Source organism: Pongo pygmaeus, chromosome 8 (genome assembly GCF_028885625.2).
Source record: "Pongo pygmaeus isolate AG05252 chromosome 8, NHGRI_mPonPyg2-v2.0_pri, whole genome shotgun sequence".
Classification (NCBI taxonomy): Eukaryota; Metazoa; Chordata; class Mammalia; order Primates; family Hominidae; genus Pongo; species Pongo pygmaeus.
In genome coordinates, this window is record NC_072381.2 from 101,701,906 (window position 1) to 101,725,013 (window position 23,108).

Sequence of the window (23,108 nt, forward strand, 5' to 3'; positions counted from 1 at the left end):
GCCCTGGATCCAGCACGGCCCCTCCAAGGCAGCCATACCTGGAGGGATGCAGGAGCAAGCAGAGAGAGAGAGAGGAGGGGGCCAGGGACCCCAGAGCCTGGAGTCTGCAAAGCCACCTCACTCGCACTGCATCAGCCTCACCTCTGAACCCGCATACCTGAGAAGAAGTGGGCCCTGAAGCCGCGCTTGGAGACGGTGTTGTCGGACTTGAACTCCACGTGCATGTTGTTGCTCTGCGAGGTGATGACCTCGGGCGTCTCAGAACCGCAGAACTTGCCGTGCAGCTTGGCGTCGGGGGACAGGCCGCTGCGCACCTCTACAAAGTCGTATTTACAGACCTGCAAGGGAGCATGATGGGGAGCTGCCCAGAGTCCCTGTCCCCACCCCAGACCCCCAGCACACTGCTGCACCTGCTTCCTGAGCGCCTCACCCTACGTGTGTGTGTGGGGGAGGGTCCCTTGACTCTTGCTACGCCAGTTATTTGAATGAGTTCCAGAGGGCATAGGAGGACCCCTGGCTCTCCCACTGAGGCTCTGTGGGGGTGCCATCCCCTGGCACAAGAGCACAGGGCTCCCAAACCTGCATCCCCATAATTGTAGACTTGCTTTAATTTATTCTATATATTAGGCTTCCGCATGAAATTTTACTTGAAGAAAGGGCCCCACTGCTAGAAGGAGAAGAAAAATAAGAAGAGGAGGAGGGAGAAGCAAGAGGGAGAGGAGGAGGAAAAATCTGCAAACCACCGACAGAATCTGACTCCATTTTCAGGCAGGGAAACAAGCTCAGAGGGGGAAAGACATTTGTCTGAAGTCACATAGCTCGGCAGTGCTGGAGCTAGGACTAGAATTCATGTTCCCTGCTGTAGCAATGATTTTTCTCAAAAAGAACTTCACTGCTAAGGGGTCTTATCAATTGCTTTCAAGGATTATTTTTTTCTGCACAATATTCACTTTGGGGTGACACCCTCATGGGCACCATGGTCTCCATGCATTGGGGTCGTCAGCATTGAGGTCTCCTTCCAGTACCCCGAAGGCCTGATCAGGTGAGAGCTACACCAGTACTGTTCTCAAGGTGAGACCCCCAGCTCAGCTGGGGTGGGGAGGGGAGTCTCAGGAATGGCTTGTGTGCCCCAGGGTGTCCCTCCAGCCTAAGGTGCAGACGTAGGCATGCCTGACTAGCACTCCAGCTGTAGGGTGCTACCTGGACCTCAGCTGACTTGATCATCCATGATCACTGCCCGAAAGAGGAAACAGGCTGTCTGTAGTGTCCTTGTCCCTAGCTGATCCTCACCCCCTTTATTCACCTCAGCTGCACACCAGCTCCCCAGATTCACAGCCCAGTCCTGACACCTCCCATCCCCAATATCTGCCTCTTCCACTCTTGTCCCGATTCTCCTTGGATGTATCAGCGACAAGAGGGCCAGAGGTGCTCTATCTGCAGAGGGCGTGCGGCTGAAACTGCTGGAGAAAACATTCCCCCAGATTCTGCTAGCGCACGTCCTAAGACTGTCCAAAGCTTCAGTTCCAACACAAGCCATCTCCCTCCCCTCCCAGCCCCTCACTGGTTTCCAGCTCTGAGTCACCCCTCAATACAGTCCCCAATCAATTAGAGCATGGAGACATACGTCATTGCCTTCCAGTTCAAACACTTCAAACTGAAGGGAGATCCGATACTGAGCGGGGGCCACCACCTGCCAGACACAGTTTTTGTTTGTGGGATACTCCTTCGGCCACCCAGGGCTGGTGATGGTTCCATTCAGCTTGGTAATGAAACCGCCACAGGCCACTGCACGGGGGAAACAGAAACAGGATTCATTTGGCTTTGGCTCCAGGTGACTATGATTTCCCACCAGGAGCAATAGAGCCGTGCTGTTCTGTAATAATAATTTTAAAATGTTAGACAATTCAGTGTCCGTTGTTCAAAACTAATGGTTTCAACTGAATATTTGAAGGAACAAAATTGGGGATAAATCTTTACTGCTTTTAAAAACAATGAATGCATTTGTGCTTTCCTTTCACCCAGTGGCAGAGCTGGGGGCTCCCTATGGCTTGGGCCAAAGGAGAATTAGAAATGTTTGCAGCAAGCTACTCACCATACCAAGCTTGCATGAACAAGCAGATTCATGCACGTGGACAAGGAAGACGGAACACAAGCCAGGTAGAAATAGGATGGATGAAAAGTGCTATCGGTTGAGTCACTGGAGTGCTCACGGTTTTTCTTTGCTTTTGTTTCCTACTTTAATAATCATGTCAATTTCACACAATCATAGAAGAAAATAAACCATGGCTTTGATTTCAGTCTCTAGGGCAGATTCTATGTAATTTGGGCAGTTTTCTGACATTTGTGACAGCTGTCAGGCTGTTTCTCCTTCTAGGAAGTAGGTGGGTCTTCCACCATGTCTGCCTATTGCCCATCATTCCTACACAGCCAGCTGGTTGCCCCATCTCTGCCCCACTTCCCCGAAGACTTGTCCCATATTCCCTCTCATTCCAGCTTGGCAGGTCCCACACCAACCTTCACACATCTTCTTATCGGCGGCCAGCTCGTAGCCAGGGTCACAGGCACACTTGTAGCTGCCCAGCGTGTTCATGCAGCGATGCTCGCACCCGCCATGATCTGGCCAGGAACATTCATCCACCTCTGGTGGGGAAGGAAGGAGACCCCGGTTACATTGTCATGAAGCCTCCTGGCTGTTCCCAACTCTTCCACATCCCAGTGTCACCAGCAAGTGTCCTCTAAGAAACAGGAGCCACTCCTGGTGACTGCCTCCCAAAGAGTGCCATGTCCACCTCTGAAAACCAGGCAGCAGCTACTGTGAAGGCAGGACACTGACAACACGAGCAGGAACACCTTGTTAGTTGGGGTGGGCTCTGCCAAGAGAAGGCCAGGCCTGGAGAAGTGAATTCTTTAAGGTGTTCGGTCATCGGCCATTTGAGACTTCAAAAAATCTCACAACATTCCATACCAAAGACTTCATCCATTTTAAAGCCATGGAATTGAGGACTTCCCCTGCCCCCATAAATATGCAACTTCTCAGAGATATTAAATAAAGGGTGAAGACAAAGAACATGTTGCTAGATGAAGATGTGTTAGTATTCTCTTAGAGACAGAATCTGTTATTTAGGAGTTTTAGAAATACTCTTAAGAGAGGTATGCACAGGGAGATATTCAAGGTTACAGAAAACACGGGCTCTTAGGTTAGCCAGTGCTCCCAGGAAAACCTGCTGGAAGAGGCCATAATGAGGCTGAGTTAGCAGGGGCGTTGGATGGGATTCAGCACCAAGTGCCTAGTGATGCATTTGGGGCGACTAAGTAACAGCATATAGCATGCCATCGGTGCTGTTCAGAGGGAGAACCTGGAAGTCATTAGAGACGCTCCCCAGACACATTAACCCACGTGCCACTGAAAAAAAGAAAAACCAAAACAAATATTAGAAATAAAAGGAAAAATATGATTACCTGTTGCCAGCTATGCTAGCCCTGAAAGAGAGCATGTGGGATGTGGCCTAGCAGACCTAGAGAGGAGTCTAGTGACGGGACAACTAAATGTTGAGACATCTTTTTCAAAAAAGTTGAACGTAGGAAGAAGAAAGGATATGGGGAGAAGTGGGAAGGAGAGTTCTGGTCCACAGCACCGTGGAAGGTAGGAACACGGTAAGCATAAAGTTGTTGGCCAGGCACTGTGGCTTACGCCTGTAATCACAGCACTTTGGGAGGCCGAGGCGGGTGGATCACAAGGTCACGAGTTCGAGACCAGCCTGGGCAACATGGTGAAACCCCGTCTCTACTAAAAATACAAAATTAGCCTGGAGTGGTGGTGCATGCCTGTAATCCCAGCTACTCGGGAGGCTGAGGAAGGAGAACCGCTTGAACCCGGGAGGCGGAGGTTGCAGTGAGCTGAGATCATGCCACTGCACTCCAGCCTGGGCAACGGAGCAAGACTCTGTCTCAACAACAACAAAAATAGTTGTTCACCAAATCTTGAAATAACTCTTTACACATAAACTAAAAGAAATTAAGAACATCTATGAGTCGGTAAAGATCTGGAAAGTTACCCAGTCATGCCCTCTCAGGCAGGAATCCTTTCAATAACGTTCTGGAGAGATGGCTCTTCAGACCCTGCTTGAAAACTCCCAGAGACAGGACTCTCACTACTTTTCAAAGGTATTTATCGGGACAAAAGTCTGACTCCTTACAACTTCCAATCCACTGGTCCTCAGGAAACACAAACCCTCCAATCATCCAGCTTCCCTCTACCCTGCCCTTTTCCAACTCAAGTATACCCCTTTCCTTCCAGTCGCCCTTGTCTGCGATGCACAGACTCCTCATCAACCTGGTTGCACTTCACTGGGTAAAGGAGGGTTTGTAAATATCCCATCATTTCACATAGTGGACAGTGAACTTGGGTAACTCTAATGGTGATGTACTCTTGGGCTCAATAAAAACTTACATAAATTAATTGCTTATTAGGGGAGATTGGGTTTAGAGAGACAATCCAGGCAGGGAGCTGAAGTTGCCCATCACCTCAAATAAATGTAAGTAATAAGTATGCTAAAATAGTAACAAGTGTGCAGTTACTTTTTTATCACCTTACCATATTGAAAATATTTTCTTAGACATTCGCTAAAAAGTACAGAAAGAAGAAAATAGTTGATAAAAAGTAGCGGAAAGAGTCCAGGCTTTAAAGTGAGTCAGACCTGGGGTGGATCCTCCAGCGGATCTTCCTCCAATAAATTGGGTGACTGCTTGTGATTTAGCCTCACTGAGCCTCCCTCCTGCTTTAAAGCGAGAATGATAATATTTACTTTTAGGGTTGTGACGACTGAAAACGATGCATGTGAAGTACCTGGCATACAGACCATCGACACACAGAAGCCATCATGATAGACAGCAGCAGAGCTGCTTTCAAATTTCCAGTGAGTAGAGAGACACAATGATGGGGCAGTGAAAAGATAAGGTTCCCTGGGCATACCTGGACCAGGTGGGAATGGAGCAGTGCAGGCCTGAGGAGGGAAGGGAGACAAGGCAAGAACAGAAAGAAGGAAAATGCTTCAAGGATGGGCCAGTGGAGGAAGATGGATGGGCAGGAGGGCAGCACAGCAGAACTCAAGACACTGGCTGGGGGACCTAGGGAGGAGGCAGAAGGAAACAGAGGAAAGAGCCCATTGGGAGAGACAGATAGACAAAGGACCAAGGCTGAGGGCTACCGGAGACTCTGATACCAGAAGATGCTGTGGCTGTAGGCAGGACACATAGGCAAGAAAGAGGCGCACAGAGGAGCAAGTCTCTTGGCACCATCCTAGCCAAGTGAAGGGAGAGAGTCCAGTGGATGGACCTAGGGCGAAAGCAAAGAAAATACAATTCCTCCAGAGACTAGAAGGTAAGGTGCTTGGCTTTGGGAGGTAGATGAAAGGCATGCTTTTACACCTGAGCTCTCTCTAGCAAGAGCCGTGAGATGTTTGGCCAGTTACAGCCCTGCTTCAGCTTGGCTGGATGGCACAGAGGTGCATGGGGCCTCCCACTGTGGTAAAGCAGCACCTGCTCCAAGCCCACCGGCTCGTGCTTGCTCTGGGCTGCAGAGGCCAAGGCCAAGGCCAAGCCTCCCAGAAAAATCTGGGAGAGCGTGGCAGTAGAAGAGACTGGAAGCAGCGTTCAGCTTAGCATAGCAGGAGCTCTGGAGTCTTCTCATGGTCCAGGTGGAATTAGCGAAAGAAGGAAGTAGTTAGATGATGAGATGGCTCAGGCAGGATCCCAAAAATTGTTTCAGAGAAAGTTAAGAAAGGGAAGGCAGGGCATATTCTTAGGCTTTTGAAGAAATCCCTTGAGGGAAGCCAGTCCCCCTACCAAGCCCTTCATGGTGACCTATCAGCACTGGGATAGGGGGATGGAGGGATCGAGGTGGGAATCCTTTAATTCTTTATGTGGGGGGCATAGGACCAAAATGGCCCTGCCAACCCTTGAGTGCTGCTGCCTTCTCCCAAAGTAACCAGAATTGTAAGGTGCTCTGCTTGCTGCCAGCCAGTATGCTCTGAGAGGGGCTGCCATCTGGCACCAGAATCGGGTGCAGAGACCAACTGGCACCCTGGCCAGGATCAGGCGCCAGCTGGGCCCTGGGCAGAGCACCTGCCAATTGGCAACAAGGCAAGAGCTTCTTTGGCTTGCTCCAGCTCTTCTGCTGGGCCTTTGAGCTCCTCTTCCAGCTTTTTTCACTGGAGAAGTTCTGACACACGCACTAGGTACGTGGTGTTCACAGGGCATCTGACTGATGGCCTTGTTGGGAAAAGGCTGGGCTGGGGAAGCTGGCTGGGTACAGTCTCCTGACCTGCGCTGTCTGATACTGCAGCCCCCAGCCACATGTGGCTACTGAGCACCTGAAATGCAGCTGGTCCAAGTGGAGATGTGCCATGAGCATAGAACACACGCTGGATTTCCAAGACTTAGTGTGAAAAACCTAAGATCTCTCACTAATATTGTGTATATTGATTACATATTAAAATGATATTATTTTGTACAATAAATAAAAATATCATTGAAATCAATGTCACTGGTTTCTCCTTTTTTGTAAGGCAGCTGCCAGCATATTCAAGGCCACCTACGTGGCTTCTGGTTGGGCCTCACATCCCATTTCTGTTGGACAGTGTTGCACGAGGCTGTGGTCTCTCACCCACTCTTCTTCCAGAGAGTCTTGCAAGGGAGGCAGAGCAGGCAGCAGGATGCCCACTCCACCAACAGGGAAACTGAGCCCCATTCATTCATTGATCCGTTCTTTCATTGCTCACTAGGTATTTACTGAGCCTACTGTGTGCCAAGCACTGGGACCACAGTGAGGAGCAAAGCAGGTATAGGCCGGTCGTAGAAAGGAAAGCCGATCTGCAAGAGAGTGAATACCTAGTAGGGAACATGGGACCAGCGCCTCAGACTCCACTTGCCACGTCCAGAGCCCTTTTGCCTACACCCCTGTGGTATCAGGAAGGCAGAAAGGTGACCAGGGTCAGAATCGAATCACAAACACTGAGGAAAAATTCCACCCCCTTCACATTCCTTCCCTGTGGCTTTCAGGTCTCCTTAGTGGAAAGAGAGTGGATTGTGGAATCCTACAGATCCAGGCTCTAGTTCCAGCCCAGCCATGTTAGGAATTCAGCTTCCTCAACTGGAAAACGGGGGCAATAATAATTCCTACCAGGGGATTGTAATGAAGAAAAGTGAGATAACCTAGATCCTGGCACGTGGCCAGCATTCAGTAGACGTCCTTTCCCTGATTTAATAGGTCTAGATGAGGTTTCTATTAATCCTGATTCCTACTTTAAGATTCATGGTCAAGATCAATGTTGTATAATTCTTCTTTTCTAAATGTTCTTCTTTGCCGTTGTTTTAACCATAAAAAAGTCAAGCTGGGTCTGTGCACTAAGTCACTTTGGGTGGGTCTTAGTCCACACTTTGACAGGCATCTGAAAAGATGTTTGCAAATTGAAATGCCCTCCAAGTAGGACACTGGGTAACCTGGGCCCCGTCGCAGACTGAGTCTCACAGCCTCCACCAAGGTCCACACCCACACGGCAATGTCATTGCACATTTGCTGCTGATCTCCTTTACCACCTTGGGCACTTGAGGACAACCACTGTGTGCTTTCCTCGGCGTCTCCAGCCCCAGCACCAACACATAGACTGATGAATGTTGAATGCACACTAGATGAGGGGGAGGGAGAAGGTGGCGTCTTCTAACCAGCAAATGGAGCCAGCTATCATGGTTACTTGAGCAGGTCCAGGCACTTCCTCGGTCTCTTACAAACCAGTTTAGCATCAGAGAAATACCTTCCATTGCCCTGACTGGCATCTCCAGTAAGTTTTCCACAAAAAATTCAGGAGGTTCAGTTACATTTGACTTTCAGATAAACCATCAATCACTTCCCAGCGCAGTATGTGATAATTGGGACATATAATTAAAAAAATCATTCTGTATCTAAAATTCAAATGTAACTGGACATCCTGTTTTGTTTTGTTTTGTTTTTTTAATTTCCTAAAGCTGACAAGCCTAATCTCCAGCTTTAACTGGTACTCTCAAAACTGTGCATTGCTTATCACCAGCAGCATCAGCAGTGAGGTGTGGATGGTCAGTGGTTACCAGTCATCCCCCTGGAATGGAGCCCCAGCACCCAACTTACAAAACCCGGGGTGGAAGTCAGGGGAGGAGAAGGCCAAGAGGACTAGAATAAACAGAATTAGAATGACAACCTCATAATCATTCATGACATGTGGTAGGCAGAATAAGGCCTTCCAAAGCTGTCTACAGCTTGGCCTCTGCAACCTGTGAATCTGTTACCTTAATGTAAGATTCTGCAAGTGTGGTTAAATTAAGGATCTTAAGTAGGTGAAAGAAGGACTCTGCAGGTGTGGTTAAATGAAGGATCTTGGAGATGAGGAGATTCTCCCGGATTATCTGGGTGGGCTCAATGTCAACACCAGGTCCGTGTAAGGGAAAGAGGTGGAAGGAAGTTAGGGTCAGAAGGAGGAGATGTGCTGACAGGAGCAGTGGTCTGTGATGCAGCAGAGAGAATGTGGCATGAGAATTACACACTGGCCATTACTGGCTTTGACCATGGAAGGGGACCATGAGCCAAGGAATTCAGGCAGCTCCTAGAAGCTGGAAAAGGCAAAGAAATAGATTCTCCCTTAGAACCTCAAGAAGGAATGCAGCCCTGCCATCCCCTTGATTTTATCCCAGTCTAACATGGGATAAACTTCTGACCTCCACAGCTGTAGGATAATAAGTGTGTGTTGTTTTAAGCCACCAAGCCTGTGGTAAATTGCTACAACAGGAATAGGAAACCAGTCCATCACAATAGCAAGAAGAGATTGTCGCATCGGTTTTTCCAGAAAGAATAACCACCTCAAAGATTCCTTCCCTAGCAAAGACAATGAACGGGACTAAACACTACACTGGGTGTATTGACTTGCACTATTCCATTTTCTCCTGATGACAACCTTGCAATCACCTGGCAGCATTGTCTCTCCAGGTAGAGAGACTGGAGCTTGTGCAACAGAAGCTGTGCAATTGGAGAAATCATGCAACTTGCTTGAGGCCACCCAGCCAGTGTCACTGCTGCCAAGTCAGACAGGGGCCACCCCAGGCTGGGAGACACCAGGCATGTGCAGGCTGGGCCAGGGTGGGGTGGGGGCTGTGAATTTCCAGGCACCTCAACCAAGGCTGTCATATCTTCCCTGTGCAATCACAAGCTGACCTGCTTTCAAAATACACTTGCTATGGTCGGTCGGGCTTTTTTTTTTTTTTTTTTTTTTTTTGGCTTGAGAAAGAAGCAACTCAGTTTTGTCTCCAATCCTTCAGCGCCATCATGATTCTTCCTCTGCTGCTGTTTGGCTTTTGCTCTTCCCCAATGCCTCAAAATAGGAAAAAATAACAGCCCCACCCCTTGTTTGTCACTTCAGCTTTTAAGTGCCTCCACAGCCATCCTTTTTTGGGGCTTCACAACAATTGCTTAGGTACAATGGGCAGACATCCTTCTTCCTATTTTACAGAGAGGAAAACTGAGGCTTCAGTAAGGACTAATGGCTGCCTGCTCTGGGTGACACTGCAGAAGTGGGTTCTTCTGACACCCAGGCTGTTCACATAGAACCTGGGAGAAGGTCTAAGATGGGGCAGAAGGGGAGAATGGGAGCAAGGGAGGGACTGGGATTTCTGTGCTGGCTCAGCCAGGAGTCCTAGGAGAGGAGGGAAGAGGAGAAAGCAGGCTCTGGGCAAGCACAAGTGGTAGGGGGGCTGGGGAAGTGGGGTCACTGATTAAGGGGCCACAGCAGCAGAGGACCGAATGTCTCTACTCAAGGGCTGCTGCTGTGCTCCTGGGCGCCCAGGCCCAAGGCAGTGGGGAGCAGCCATGCTTCCCTCTTAGGGTGTGGTCTTCAGGGCTTTCAGGGGCCTGACGGCAGAGAAGGAGAACCTGCCCATTCAAAGGAGGCTTGGAAGCTGGCTCTTCTGGCGCCAGGAAAGCTGCGCCTGCCGGTGCCATTCTGGGCCTGGTTCCATCAGGACCCTACAGAGCAGCAGGTCCCTAGGGCAACACGGAAATTTGTTCCCAGAGTGCCACCCCTTATTCTCCTCCCGACTCCCATCATGTGGGGGTAAGCATGTAGTCTAGGGGCACTGATGTTCCAGGAGCTGAACACCTGGGTTGCCTCTCTGGCCCACATCAAGGAATAGTGGCAATGTTGTAGAAAGAGTTTGAGCTTAGGAATTAGGCAGACTGAATTAGATCCCTGATCTGCCACTTAACTACCTGCGTGATCCTGAGAAGCCCTTCCCAGCCCTGATCCAAACCTAACTCACAGGGTTATTTGGGGAATTAAATGACATTATGTAAGTCAAGTACCTTACACAGTTCTTGGTACACAGTAGGTGATCAATTAATGATAGCTGCTATCCAAATATTTGCAGTTATTCCATGCTCAGTTTCACTACCGTGTAGTTTGGCCCTTGTAAACTTATTAGATCTAATTTCCAAGTATAGAACTTCCTATTGTGTGTAAGCCAAGGCTGAGCCTGCTCCTGATCAGTTGGGAACTCTGCTGGGGGCCCACACCCAGCTCTAAAATGCGTCGTTGCCTTTTCTCTGCAGGGAGCCTTGTTTGGTGGTAAGCTTCCATACGGTTTTGTGTGTCTTAGGCCGGGGGAGCAATATTTCTTCTTGTGCCTAAAAGTGGAAACAAACTGCTAATTCATACCCTTGAAAAAATTGGCCGCAAAGCCCGCTTTATTGATAGAGCCATCGGACACAAACTTCATCCACAGTCTGTTGGAGCTGGATTTCACATCCTCCGGCTTCTCATAGCCACAAAAGTGGCCGATCAGGGCACTCTCTTCCGTGGGGCCATCCCGGACTTCCAGGTAGTCATATGCACAGCTGTCGTGCCTTTCAATCTAAAAGAAGAAACAGAGGCAAGGTGGATGGCAGATGGTTCCGCTTTAAGGTTTTTGATTTAAGAAGAGAACCCAAATATCATTCTCAAAATCTAACCAAGAGGCCAAAGGACCCAAGTGTGTCCCAGGTCTCTCCATGCTGCTTCCTAGTTCACTCCTTACTTGCAGAAGTCAAGGGTGAATCAAGCTGAGAAGATTCTAAGAGGATAAACAGAGAAGAATAATTCTACCAAACTTCCCTGGATCCCATCCTGAATTTTCACTTAGATTATTATTTTCAATCTCTCTTACTGCCCTCAGAAAGGTGGCGAACCCCATTTCAAAGCCTGCATAGATGCTGACGTCAGATGTCAGGGCACAATTCACCATGGGCTTGAGAATGGCCTCTTAGGTTCCTGTTTTTAGCCAAAAATGAAAACCCATCTTTACAGAGTGGAGGGTGTCTCGCAAAAGTGCCGTTTCCTTGGGAAGCCGGTCTGAGCAGCACTCACCTCAAATGCTTGGAAGGTAAGTCCCACGTGAAACCCCTCCGAAACCGTAATCCTCCAGACACATTCCTTGGAAGGTCTGTAGTCATCCGGATAGTTGGGAGATTGAATCTGACCGGCATCTTTGTTAATTTCTCCCCCGCAGGTAGCTTTAGAAAGAGACATCAGGAGAGGAAGACGGGGACCCTGGTCAGATCTTAGGAAGGAAGGTTGGGGGAGGGAAACAGCGCTTGCCACCACTAGGTGGCTCCGCTCACCAACATTTTCATCTCCACTGCACAAACACCGTGCCTCCAGAAAGGCACGATTGCATTTGTCTTTAACTCGGAATTTTTTTCATATAAAGAAAAAACCACGTAAAGCAGTGGTTCTCTACCTTCGCTGTGCATCAAAATCGCCTGGGGGAGTTTGCAAACTGTGGAAGCTGGGGCTACACCCCCCAGAGGTTCTGATTCCAGTGGGTGTGGGGGAGCCCTGCGCAGCCGCGAAGTTCCCCAGGTGATTGAAGGTAGAGGGTACAGGATCGCTGGTAGGAAAGGACCCGTGCGCACAGACGTGCACACATGCGCACACATGCACATTACTTATTTTACAAAGACAAAACTTTGGCCTCTCTAAAATTGTAATAATTTAAGGCCAAAGGACCCTTGGTAATGTAAGGCCAAAGGACCTTTGATAATTTTCTGGTAGTTTCCCCATTTTTTTTTTTTTTTTTTTTTTTTTTTAGCAGAGGGTACGGTGGGGTGGGGAATGAGCCAGAGAAGCTCAAGACATAGAAGAAATAGAAGCACCATCGCCTGGTGGCAGCTGCCTAGAGCCCAGACCTATTGGTTCCCTCTACTCAGCCACCAGGGTAGCCTCAGAGGCCCTTCTAAGAAACGCAGTTGGAAATTCCTTGATGTTGCCCAAAGTCTTCTTTTCACAAAGGAAACAAACAGAGGCCCAGAGAGGTCAGATTCTTTGCTTAGGCTCACACAGCAATTCAGAGGCTGCTATCATTTCCACAGGGTTCTAGATCCCCCCAGTACCATCCTGTATGGGGGAAGCCAACTCCTCAGCTGGCCTGGAATGAGGGTTGAATGGGATGGCGTCAGAAGGATGGCACTACTTCTGAAGTGGGCACAGCTGGCCTCTGCTTCCAGAATGTCGTGGGAGGGGCTGTGGAATCCTCTGCTTGCCCCCTGCGGTAGCTGCCCCCACCCCCGTGACTCTGGCCTGGAGTGTCTGGGCTGAGAGAGGGACAGTGGGCTGTCTGGGAAGGACAGAGCTTATGAGGGGCCACCGAGCAGCCGCTTTCACCACGCACAAACCTTCGTACACTGCAAAGAAGCCCTTGCCCAAGATGTTGCTGCTGCTGCGGAACTCCACCCAGAGCCGGCTGTCCGTGGAGACCAGGGGCTCCGGGATCTTATCGCCGCAAAACCTGCCTGGAAAGTGGAAAAAGAAGCAGTTAGGAGCCCTGGGGACAGCAAGAAGGCACTGGCTTCAGGCTAGGAGGAAGCTGAGGTTCTTCACACGTGGTTTGAAGTGAGCAATAACCCTGGCTGGGACAACTTATCCTGTAGCACACACAGGATCAAAAGATGGGATTGGAAGAGTCACACAATAATGTGTGACTTAATTCTTTTTCAGGCTGACTTCAGGAGAATTCCAGATTCCCGTCAAAGTATCCAGAGAAGAACCCAGGCAGCCTCTCCCCTGCCGAGGGGTGTTGCTGAGGCTCTGAAGGTGAGGCGGGGGAAGAATGGTGAGAGAATAGCGCAGATTTCCTTTCCTGGTATTTCCTGTTGCATGTATACCCTTCCCTTTTGGGGGCATTAGACATTCTGCTTTCCTTGCCTTGGGAAGGGATGCCAGGGAAAACACAGCAAAGAAATAAAACCATCTTGGCATTTACATTTTACAAGCCTAGTTGCAATAGCAAAGATTTGGAAGGATGCACCATATTTTCCCCCATCCTGGTAGCCATAGGAGGGTTCCTAGGATGGAGGAGTGACAGGACTAGCGGGAGAGCAGCAGGGAGCCCCTAAAAGGACCCATTCTCCATCTCACCTTGAGAAAGAGATCCCAGGTAGGTTTAAGAATCTAAGAGAAGCACAAAACTGTGTCCTCTGTCCTTGGGCAGAGTCCAGAGTGGCAGCAAGACCCTGGATTCCCCTGTTGTGCCCACCCCCCAAGGTCAGCATAGAAGTGTCTATGTGATTGTCCAGACATTTGGCCATGAGACAGGCATGCAGAGCTCTTCAGGCAAAGTGTGGCAGGATGGCAGCAACATGATTCCAGGCCCAAGAGGGGGACGGAAGTGACTTTCTCACAGCCGAGAGGATTAGGGGAGCCATATAATGTCTCCCAAGCTTCTAGGGGAATGTAGACCTGCACCATTCTGAACTGGCCTAGGGTTGATACAAGGAGGAAGCCCAGTAGCCTCTATCTGGACAAAGGACTCATTGGTTGGGGATGAGGACATCCCAGCAATGCCAGTCAGGGTGGCAGGATAGACGCCCCCTGCCACCACCATGCCTTGGCATAAACTATGCCCCCAACCAGGACATACAAATTGACCAAAACTGGAAAGGGGGATCATCATAGACAAACTTTTGTTATTGGGAAAAAAAATAAATACATTTGTATTTCTTAGACACTTGGGTGCATGGTCTGAAATCTGGAGCCTCCACAGAGGCCTGGTCTTCCAAGTACCTGGTCATTCTTGGCCATCTAATCCCTACTGCCACGTCAGGATGGCAGCCCAGGGCGAGGTGGGAGATGGGTTCATCTTTACTGACTGGTTCAGAACACAGGCCAGCCACGGTCCATTTGGACTGGAAGACCATGGTTCTACCAAGCACCTATTGCATGAGTCACTCAGAGAATGTATTTAGCTATGGGGGGCAACAGGGAATGGGAAGTGGCTGCTAATGAGTATGGGTCTTCTTCGGAGCGACGAAAATATTCTTTTTTTTTTTTTTTTTTTGAGACAGAGTCTTGCTCTGTCACCAGGCTGGAACACAATGGCGTGATCTCAGCTCACTGCAGCCTCCACCTCCCAGGTTCAAGGGATTCTCCTGCCTCACCCTCCCAAGTAGCTGGGACTACAAGCGCGTGCCACCACGCCCAGATAATTTTTTATATTTTTATTAGAGATGGGGTTTCACCATGTTAGCCAGGATGGTCTCATTCTCCTGACCTCATGATCTGCCCGCCTCAGCTTCCCAAAGTGCTGGGTTTACAGGCATGAGCCACCGCGCCCGGCTGTGATGAAAATATTCTAAAATTGATTGTGGTGACACAACTCTGAGCATGCTAAAAACCATTGACTGGTATACTTTAAATGGTGAATTGTATGGTCCAGAAATTATATCTGAATTTTTTTTAAGTCCATTTCACAGATATGTCGTGGGTACTCTTACTGCCAGTGCTATGTTAGGCAGTGGACAAACCACTTGAGGCTATGAGCAGGTGAGGTTAGGGGAGGAGTAAAGGCCACTGTAGGCATCTCCTAAGGGCCAACTGTGTTGTACATGGTTTGGGGAAACATGGGGGTAAAGGCTGCTAATCTCCTCTGCTTCCTTCCAATTCTGACCACCTGTAGCCTTTTGGATTTGGGGAGATTAATATTAAGTGAGATGAGATGAAACTCCTGCCAAGAATTTGGCAAGAAAAAATCCATCAGAAGCCTCTAAATTTTCAGTAATGGTTTCTCTGGCACGGCCAATTAGTGTCAAGTGATTTTTGGAAAATGACAGGCAAGCCTGGGGAAGTACTGCTTACCAATGAGGACACGGAGCAATTAGACAGTGCCGGTTCACAAAAGGAATTCCTTCTTAGCCTAGCCCAAGTTTCAAATCCAAGTTTCTCCTTTTAAAACCCAGCTGTCACAGCCACTGAGGCTTGTTTCCAAAAGAGAAGGAGACTTTCACTGCCTCGTCTCCTAAGGACCTAAGCAGATGAGATGAACCACGCACCACCCAAGGGCCATTAGACAGCCTGTCTCTGCTGAGTACTCGACAGGAGGCAGGAATTGCAGCCTGAGGTATATTTTACAGCCTTGGCAAAACTAGACTTCGTAGAACAAATTACAAATTATTCCTAAGCACTCTCCCCAAATCACTTTGTCACTCCTAACTAGAATCCTCTACTTTGTCCCTTAACTGATGTCTCAGTGTTCTCATCTTCACCATACTGGTTCTAATAAAAGCCCTTTTTTATTGACTATGTCTATGCCAGACACTGTCCTAAGCACTTTACATGGATTATCTATTTCATCCCAATACTCTCTGAATTAGGTACTATCATTAATCCCATTTCACAGACGAGAAAACTGAGAGTCAGAGAATTTAAGTCTCAAAGCTATAAGTAAGAGCAGGATTTTAACCGGAGCAGTCTGAGACCTTCATCATCAGTATCACCTTTTTCATCATCACCACCACTACCATCAAAAAAAAAAAAAAGAAAACCTTCACTGACTGAGGTACGGTTCTGAACATTGTACAATTTTGGATAGATAGACATCAAATCTACTCTCTAGTAATGTAGATGTCATCCCCATTTTCCAGTTTGGAAACAGACAAGCAGGAATGAAGATCAAAGCCTCAAACCATAAAGCAATTCTGTGGAAATGCCAGGCTTGGCTGTTTGACTGACTGCATCATTTCTGCTCATCTGGGAGGCTGCCCCTGGCTAGGGAGCCTGAGTAGCTGGGCCACACGACACTGATTGGCCAGCCTGGCCTTTCTGAACTTCCCTCTCCCTATTTCAGGGAAAGAGGGAAAAAGGGCTTTTGTGTGCATTGTGGTGATACAGAATGCCCAAAGACAGTTCTGCATACAAAAGTGCATTGTTAGAGTAATTCCTCTAACAGAAATAAGGGAGAGAATCCAATTTACAGGACAGAATTTAAGATTACTGGATGAGCTCTCTCTGCAGCCAACTTCCTCCCCTCTTTAGGTGCAATATCATAAGTGACCCCCAAAACTGACAAACCAATTTGATATCTTTAACCAGCCATGAAATGTTCTCAATCGACTTTTCCCTTTAATCACTATGTGAAAACCTGGGTCTCGAAAAATAGCCTCCTTCCAAGGAGACTAAGCAGGATGGAGAGAAACTGGACGAGAGAAAAGGTGTCAGATTCCTGCACTGAAATCCGGTTCCTGGATTTAGAGGAGGAGTTTAATAAGGATATCAAGAAGAGGAAATGCAGATGAGGACACTACAAGTGGGCTCCATGGGGAGTCATAAAGGGTTCATTCATAAAAAGTTATACGTCCATTATGCCTGGATTTTCACACACTGCCCTGGGAAAAAATGCGATGCACAGTTTTCAGAGCAAGATGCATACTTTCACAATCCGCCCTAATCCGCTCTCCCTCCTGCCAAAGGGGCATTGACCTGCCTCCTCCCAGCAGATTTCATGGCACTGACCCCTCCCAGGGACCAGCTCGGCCGACACAATGCACTTGTTCCAAACACAAAAGTTCACTAACAACTGCATTTGGAAACATCAGAGGAGGCCAAATAGTTGGCAAAGGAGAACTGCAAATTTAGAATGACGGTTACAGGCGCTGGCACTCTACACACACACACACACACACGCACACACACACAGAGTAAAAGTGGGTAAAATATGAGCCAAAAAAAAACCTCAAAACGAAAAACAAAACAAAACAAAAACCATCACCACCACCAACAAACGGCAAAAGTCCCAATTCATTAATGAAATGTAGCCAGAAATGCCAGGATCTATAATGAGAAAATCTTGTTTCAAGTTCAAGAAAAAGGAACTCCTGGAAATCTCTCTGCCTGTGCCCATTCTCAGGAACGTGCCTTGGCCCTCTCTGGGGAACTTCAGTAACAGACAGCTTCCTCCTCTTAAGCCTTTAAATCTATCCCATTCCTGGGAGGTGGGGGTAGAGAGTTGCCAGATTTAGCAAACAAAACTCAAGGAAGCCCAGTACATTTGAATTTCAGATAAACAACAAATAATGTATTTTATCTGGCACCCCTTGGGTTCAGCAGTCACCTCTCCCCTTCACCAGGACATCAGAATTCTGGTCTGATCTCAGCCACTAGCTGTGTGGCCTTTGAGTTAGTCCACATTTGGGGAGCTTGGTTTTCTCATAAAAGTGTGGGATTAAGTGACTGTAAGGTCTCTGCCAGATTGCGGGGTCTGTGATCCGATGTTCTCACGAAACTCCTCCCACATAGCTCTTTTTATTATTTCATTATAGAATGACACCTGAATGTGTTCTTACAAAAGACTCAAACAATGCAGAAGTATACAAAACAAAGTTTGAAGCTGCCCACCAACTCCGCGCTTCCTTCCTCAGAGGTAATCACCTTCAGCAGTTAGATGGGCATATTTGTGGTCCTTTCTACATTTGTGGTACTAGATTTGGGCACATGCCCTTTTATATAAAGGTAAATAGGATCATTCTCTGACCCGACTTGTGGGGATTCCAATTCACGGTCTCCCAGGAATCTGTATTCATAGAAATCTTCCCAGGAGGTTCTGATGTCCAGCCAGGTTTGGGAACCTCTGCTACTGGGAATCCAGCCCTCTGTCTTTTGCCACAAGCAAACAGTGCTACCTGTAAAGCCAGACCCTCCTTCTGGCTGCTAGACAGCGCCATGCCTGCTCGTGGTAGGCAGGAAACAGAAATCCAGGCAGGCATCCTCCGCCCTGCCACTGTGGGGCGGACTCCACTGGTCCTGCAGTAGACGCGCTCCTGTCCGTGCTTGGCCTGGGGATCACTTTCTTCGCTTGTCTACCTGGACAGCTGACTACCTGACTGACTTCTCCTAATGCTGGCAGTCTGGGACCCCTCAGTCATACGAAAGATTAATGTCTGCCAGGCTACCTTGAGTCCAGCCAACCCCTCTGTCCAGCCTCTTCTGACCTACCTCAGCCTTGGCTCCCCAGAATCTGGCATGAAGTCAGGGCTCGGTCTAGCAGTGACACGCCCCAGCTTAGCCCTCTCCCTTCTTTCCTATCTCCATCTCGGCCAACCATCCCATACCAGCTCACTCTCAGGCTCGTCAGTTGCAGCATAACAAGTTGGGCTTTCTGCTCACATGAATATGTGCCAGGGACAAAGTCCTCACTGAGCGCTTAGACTTGTCCAAGCCAGAGCCCACCCTACAGACCCCTCTACAAGTAAGGACAATACACTCTCAGCTGAGACCCTCCCATCTGGCTCCTGGTCACTTCTGCCTCTCTCACCAGCTCCACCACGGCTGCCATTCCTGGGCTGAATGAGTCCCAGTGTCTACTCCCGAGACACTGGAGCCATTGGTCCTCTAGGCAAAGCTAACCCTCCCCTGTCATCCACGAGAGATGTAGGGAAAAGAAAGAGAGATCAGACTGTTACTGTGTCTATATAGAAGGGGAAGACATAAGAGATTCCATTTTGAAAAAAGACCTGTACTTTAAACAATTGCTTTGCTGAGATGTTGTTAATTTGTAGCTCTGCCCCAGCCACTTTGCCCCAGCCACTTTGACCCAACCTGGAGCTCACAAAAACATGTGTTGTATGAAATTGAGGTTTAAGGGATCTAGGGTTGTGCAGGACGTGCCTTGTTAACAAAATGTTTACAAGCAGTATACTTGGTAAAAGTCATCGCCATTCTCTAGTCTCAATAAACCAGGGGCACAGTGCACTGCAGATAGCCGCAGGGACCTCTCTCTGCCCTTGAAAGCTGGGTATTGTCCACGGTTTCTCCCCATGTGATAGTCTGAAATATGGCCTCATGGGATGAGAAAGACCTGATGGTCCCCCAGCCTGACACCCATAAAGGGTCTCTGCTGAGGTGGATTAGTAAAAGAGGAAAGCCTCTTGCAGTTGAGATAGAGGAAGGCCACTGTCCCCTGCCTGCCCCTGGGAACTGAATGTCTCGGTATAAAACCCGACTGTACATTTGTTCATTTCTGAGATGGGAGAAAAACTGCCCTATGGTGGGAGGCGAGACATGTTTGCAGCAATGCTGCCTTGTTATTCTTTACTCCACTGAGATGTTTGGGTGGAGAGAAACATAAACCTGGCCTACCTGCACATCCAGGCATAGTACCTTCCCTTGAACTTAATTACGACATAGATTCTTTTGCTTACATGTTTTTTGCTGACCTTCTCCTTATTATCACCCTGCTCTCTTACTACATTCCTTTTTGCTGAAATAATGAAAATAATAATCAATAAAAACTGAGGGAACTCAGAGACCGGTGCCGGTGCAGGTCCTTGGTGTGCTGAGTGCCGGTCTCCCGGGCCCACTGTTGTTTCTCTATACTTTGTCTCTGTGTCTTATTTCTTTTCTCAGTCTCTCATCCCACCCGACTAGAAATACCCACAGGTGTGGAAGGGCAGGCCACCCCTTCATCTCTGGGCTGAACTAACCTTTCTTGTTACACTACCTGCCCACTATGTCTCACTCAAAGCTCCAAGCTAACTTTCCATGGGTGAGTTCACGCCCTATTCATCTCACCAAAACAATACACGCTCATCATAGAAAAATTGGAAAATATAGCTAAACCAAGAACAACAGAATACATTTTAAAAATACTCTATCACCCTGAAATAACCAGTGTGTTATCTACGTATATTTATAATTTTACTTGAGATTTATATTGCAGATCACAAAGTGGTGTCTTCTAGTTAATTCAGCCTGTACACATGTTTTAAGTCATTTTGGTTTGAATAATTTTGGACAGGATATTTAGTGTTCAGTTCACCACACTCCCCCCACCACTCCTTATTTTATTATACAAATCCCATCTCCTTCATTTACATGTTATCCTTGAAGCCATCTACATTTGCAATGCCTGCATTATATATATATAAAATACATAAAAGTATTTTTTAATCAAAATGGAATCCTACTGTTTATTCTATTTTTATCACATACTTTTTTGTGTGTAACAGTGTACCATGAACACCTTTCCGTATCAGTAGTCAACTACAACTTCATTTTTAATGGCTGGGAAGTTTTCCAATAAAAAGATGGATCATAATTTATTCAGCCAAACCCTACTGTTGAACATTTAAATTGCTTGCAATTTTTCCTGCTTCAGTGAACATCCCTGTAGCTAGAGCTTTGCACACTTCCTTAATTAGTTCCCTAGGATGAATTCCAAAAAGTGGAATTGCTGGGTCAAAGGGTATTTGCAGTTTTAAAAGCTTTTAACATGTGTGGCCAAATGGAGTGCTCAGAGTTTTACAATGATAGAGGCCCTTGAGAGTTTCCTGTGACCGCTGTCAAGGTGGACCTTCCAGACATTAACAGCATCCCAGGGAACATCCCATCACTCCCCTCTTAACGGTGTCTAAAGTCAACTTACCCAAAAGGGGGGCTTTTCTCCAGTAACCATCCCGGACCTCCACGTAATCATACCAGCACAGCCGGCTTTTAAACAAATCCATGGATGTGAAGTTTAATACGATCTGTAAAGAATTACCATAAAGTGAGTTTTGGCAGCAAAGCCTGAGGAGTTTGGGAAGATATATCTTGCATACTGGTGTTCTCACATTACCCTTTAGCATGCAGAACTCTCAGACCACAGTAGGAGTGTTGTCTCCAAAGCATGCTCACAGGAAACCTAAGGACATTAAATAATAAACCTTAAGCAGGATGGGGAGTAAACAGAAGGAGATGGGTCCTTCGGTTCTGTCTGGGGAATCACTTGAGCTTTTGAAGTCACTAGGTGGTTTACAGAAAGCGAGATGCATTAAAAAGACTGGCCAGGGCGCATGGAGACTGGGGATTTGGAAGGAGGTAAGGGGTCAGCGAAGTTCAGAGATACAAGAAGATCTTATAACATCATCAATCATTCCAAAGGGTCTGGGGTTAGCCTGAGTGCATCTGAACATCTCTGTGATGAACCTCCCCTCAGCCATGACCTCACTCTCCTGAGGTGTGGTGTGTCTAACGACCTTCCTACAGTTAGTCCATTCTTTCATTCATTCCACCATTGTTTGTTGACCACCTTCTGAGTGTCAGCCTGTGCTAGCCAATTGAGATAGAAAGATCAGTAAGACAGGGTCCTTTGCCTTTGGGGAGCCCAGAGAAGAGGGGAAAGGCAGATGGGCCAAGCCAATGGGAACACTATGGTATAAACACTGAAAAGAGAGGGATTGTCATGAGGAGCATCTTGGCAGCCCTGTCTGGACATCCCTGAGGTCAGGTAGTGGATGCTCCCATGGCCAAACTGGTGACTGCTTAGTAGGGGGATGGGGAGGGCTGGGTGGTCCCACGGGCTGGGCCTCAGCACACAGGTGCTGTACCCATGAACTGGCTCTGGTCCCCCTGCAGCCCACCAGCTGGGGGTTCCCCTGGCAGATGGCCCAGAGCAGAGTTCAGATTTCCCCTGGCCTTTCACCCCCATGCAAGTTCCACTAAACCAGGTGCCTGTGGCTCCTCCCACTGTCCTGAGGTGCAGTGGCTTGTCTGGCCCAGGCTCACCTTTCCTCATGCCCCACACACCTCTGCTCCATCATGTCTCCATTCTTCCTGATCTCCAGCCCTGACCCAGCCCCTGCATCCCTGACTCTATTCCTTTTCCAACCCCGGGGGACCTTGCTCTCAGCAGTTCCTCTCTCTCCAGCATCTCCACTCGCTGCCCCTCCACTAGCCACTTCTTTATATTCAAACAGCCCCAGGGGCCCTCTAGCTCTAAGTAAACCCTTAGGCTGGAAGGCTTCCTCAAAGGTTCCCATTCCCTCCCCACCAAATCTAAAGGACTGTTATTTGTCCTTGTGCCCCATGACCCCTCTGCCCAGAGCTTATCCTTTCTGGTTTTCACCACACTGGCCTATCTTCTCCCCACTGCTCTTGCTCCTGTGCCCTTCTCGCTCCCTACTAGGTGAGAGCACCTCCAAACAAAGCATTTCCTTTCCAGCCTCCTCCACTGTAGAAGACGCCATTGCCCCATTGGTGAAGGAGCCAAGCTTTGGTATTATCTTTCCTTCATCCTTACTGTTGATCCCCCATATCTGTTCAGCATCCATGCTGCAGCTCTTTTTACGATATCCGCATCCCTCCCCTCTAACCCCATTTCGCTCCTCCTGCCTCACCCCGTCCTGGATTGCTCCCACATGATTCCTGGACTCCTCCCTGCTGTGGCCCAATTTTTTCTACACACTGGGGCTTCTAGATCAATCTTCCACTCATGTCTCATGTTTACCAGACCCCTCCCAATCTTCCATTCATATATCATGTTGACCAAACCCCTCAGGAAACCTCAGTGGCTCCCTGTGCCCCCATCTCATGAATTAAATTCTGCTTACTCTCCACACCCCCAGGACCTGTCCTGTGCAGCCTGTTTCCCAGTGTTCCCTGATAGTCCCATGTCAGAGAAACACTCCCCAGGCCTGCTCAAGTGTCCCCCTCCTCGAGCCTGTGTCTGATTGCCCTGATGAACACGATTGATCTTTGCCTCTTTGGAACGCCCCACCCTCTGTTTTATAATGATTCTAGAGCCGGTGTCTTTAGATCTACCTAGATCTGGATTTGCTTCTCAGCTCCATCTACTAGCTCTGGAGTCTTGGGGAAATACTTGCCCTCTAGTTTCCTCATCTGTAACACAATACACACATCACTGTGCTATTGAGGGGACTGTGCGAGAAACCATATATAGAGTGTATATTGCTATGCCTGGCACATCATAGGCACTCGATAAATAGCAACTTAAAATACCAGGCAGTC

General features: G+C 48.2%; 1 protein-coding gene across 1 annotated transcript in view; it reads right to left on the bottom strand.

Moving 5' to 3' along the window:
- Nucleotides 1-23,108, bottom strand: part of TLL2 (tolloid like 2) — a 146,393-nt gene that overhangs the window by 16,534 nt on the left and 106,751 nt on the right. The window contains exons 10-16 of the mRNA XM_054435408.2: nt 20,746-20,848; nt 12,728-12,844; nt 11,421-11,566; nt 10,734-10,929; nt 2,515-2,640; nt 1,625-1,785; nt 158-338 (exon numbers count right to left, since the gene is read on the bottom strand). Of these exons, the coding sequence (XP_054291383.1) occupies nt 158-338; nt 1,625-1,785; nt 2,515-2,640; nt 10,734-10,929; nt 11,421-11,566; nt 12,728-12,844; nt 20,746-20,848 (1,030 nt within the window). The remainder of the gene's footprint in view (nt 1-157; nt 339-1,624; nt 1,786-2,514; nt 2,641-10,733; nt 10,930-11,420; nt 11,567-12,727; nt 12,845-20,745; nt 20,849-23,108) is intronic.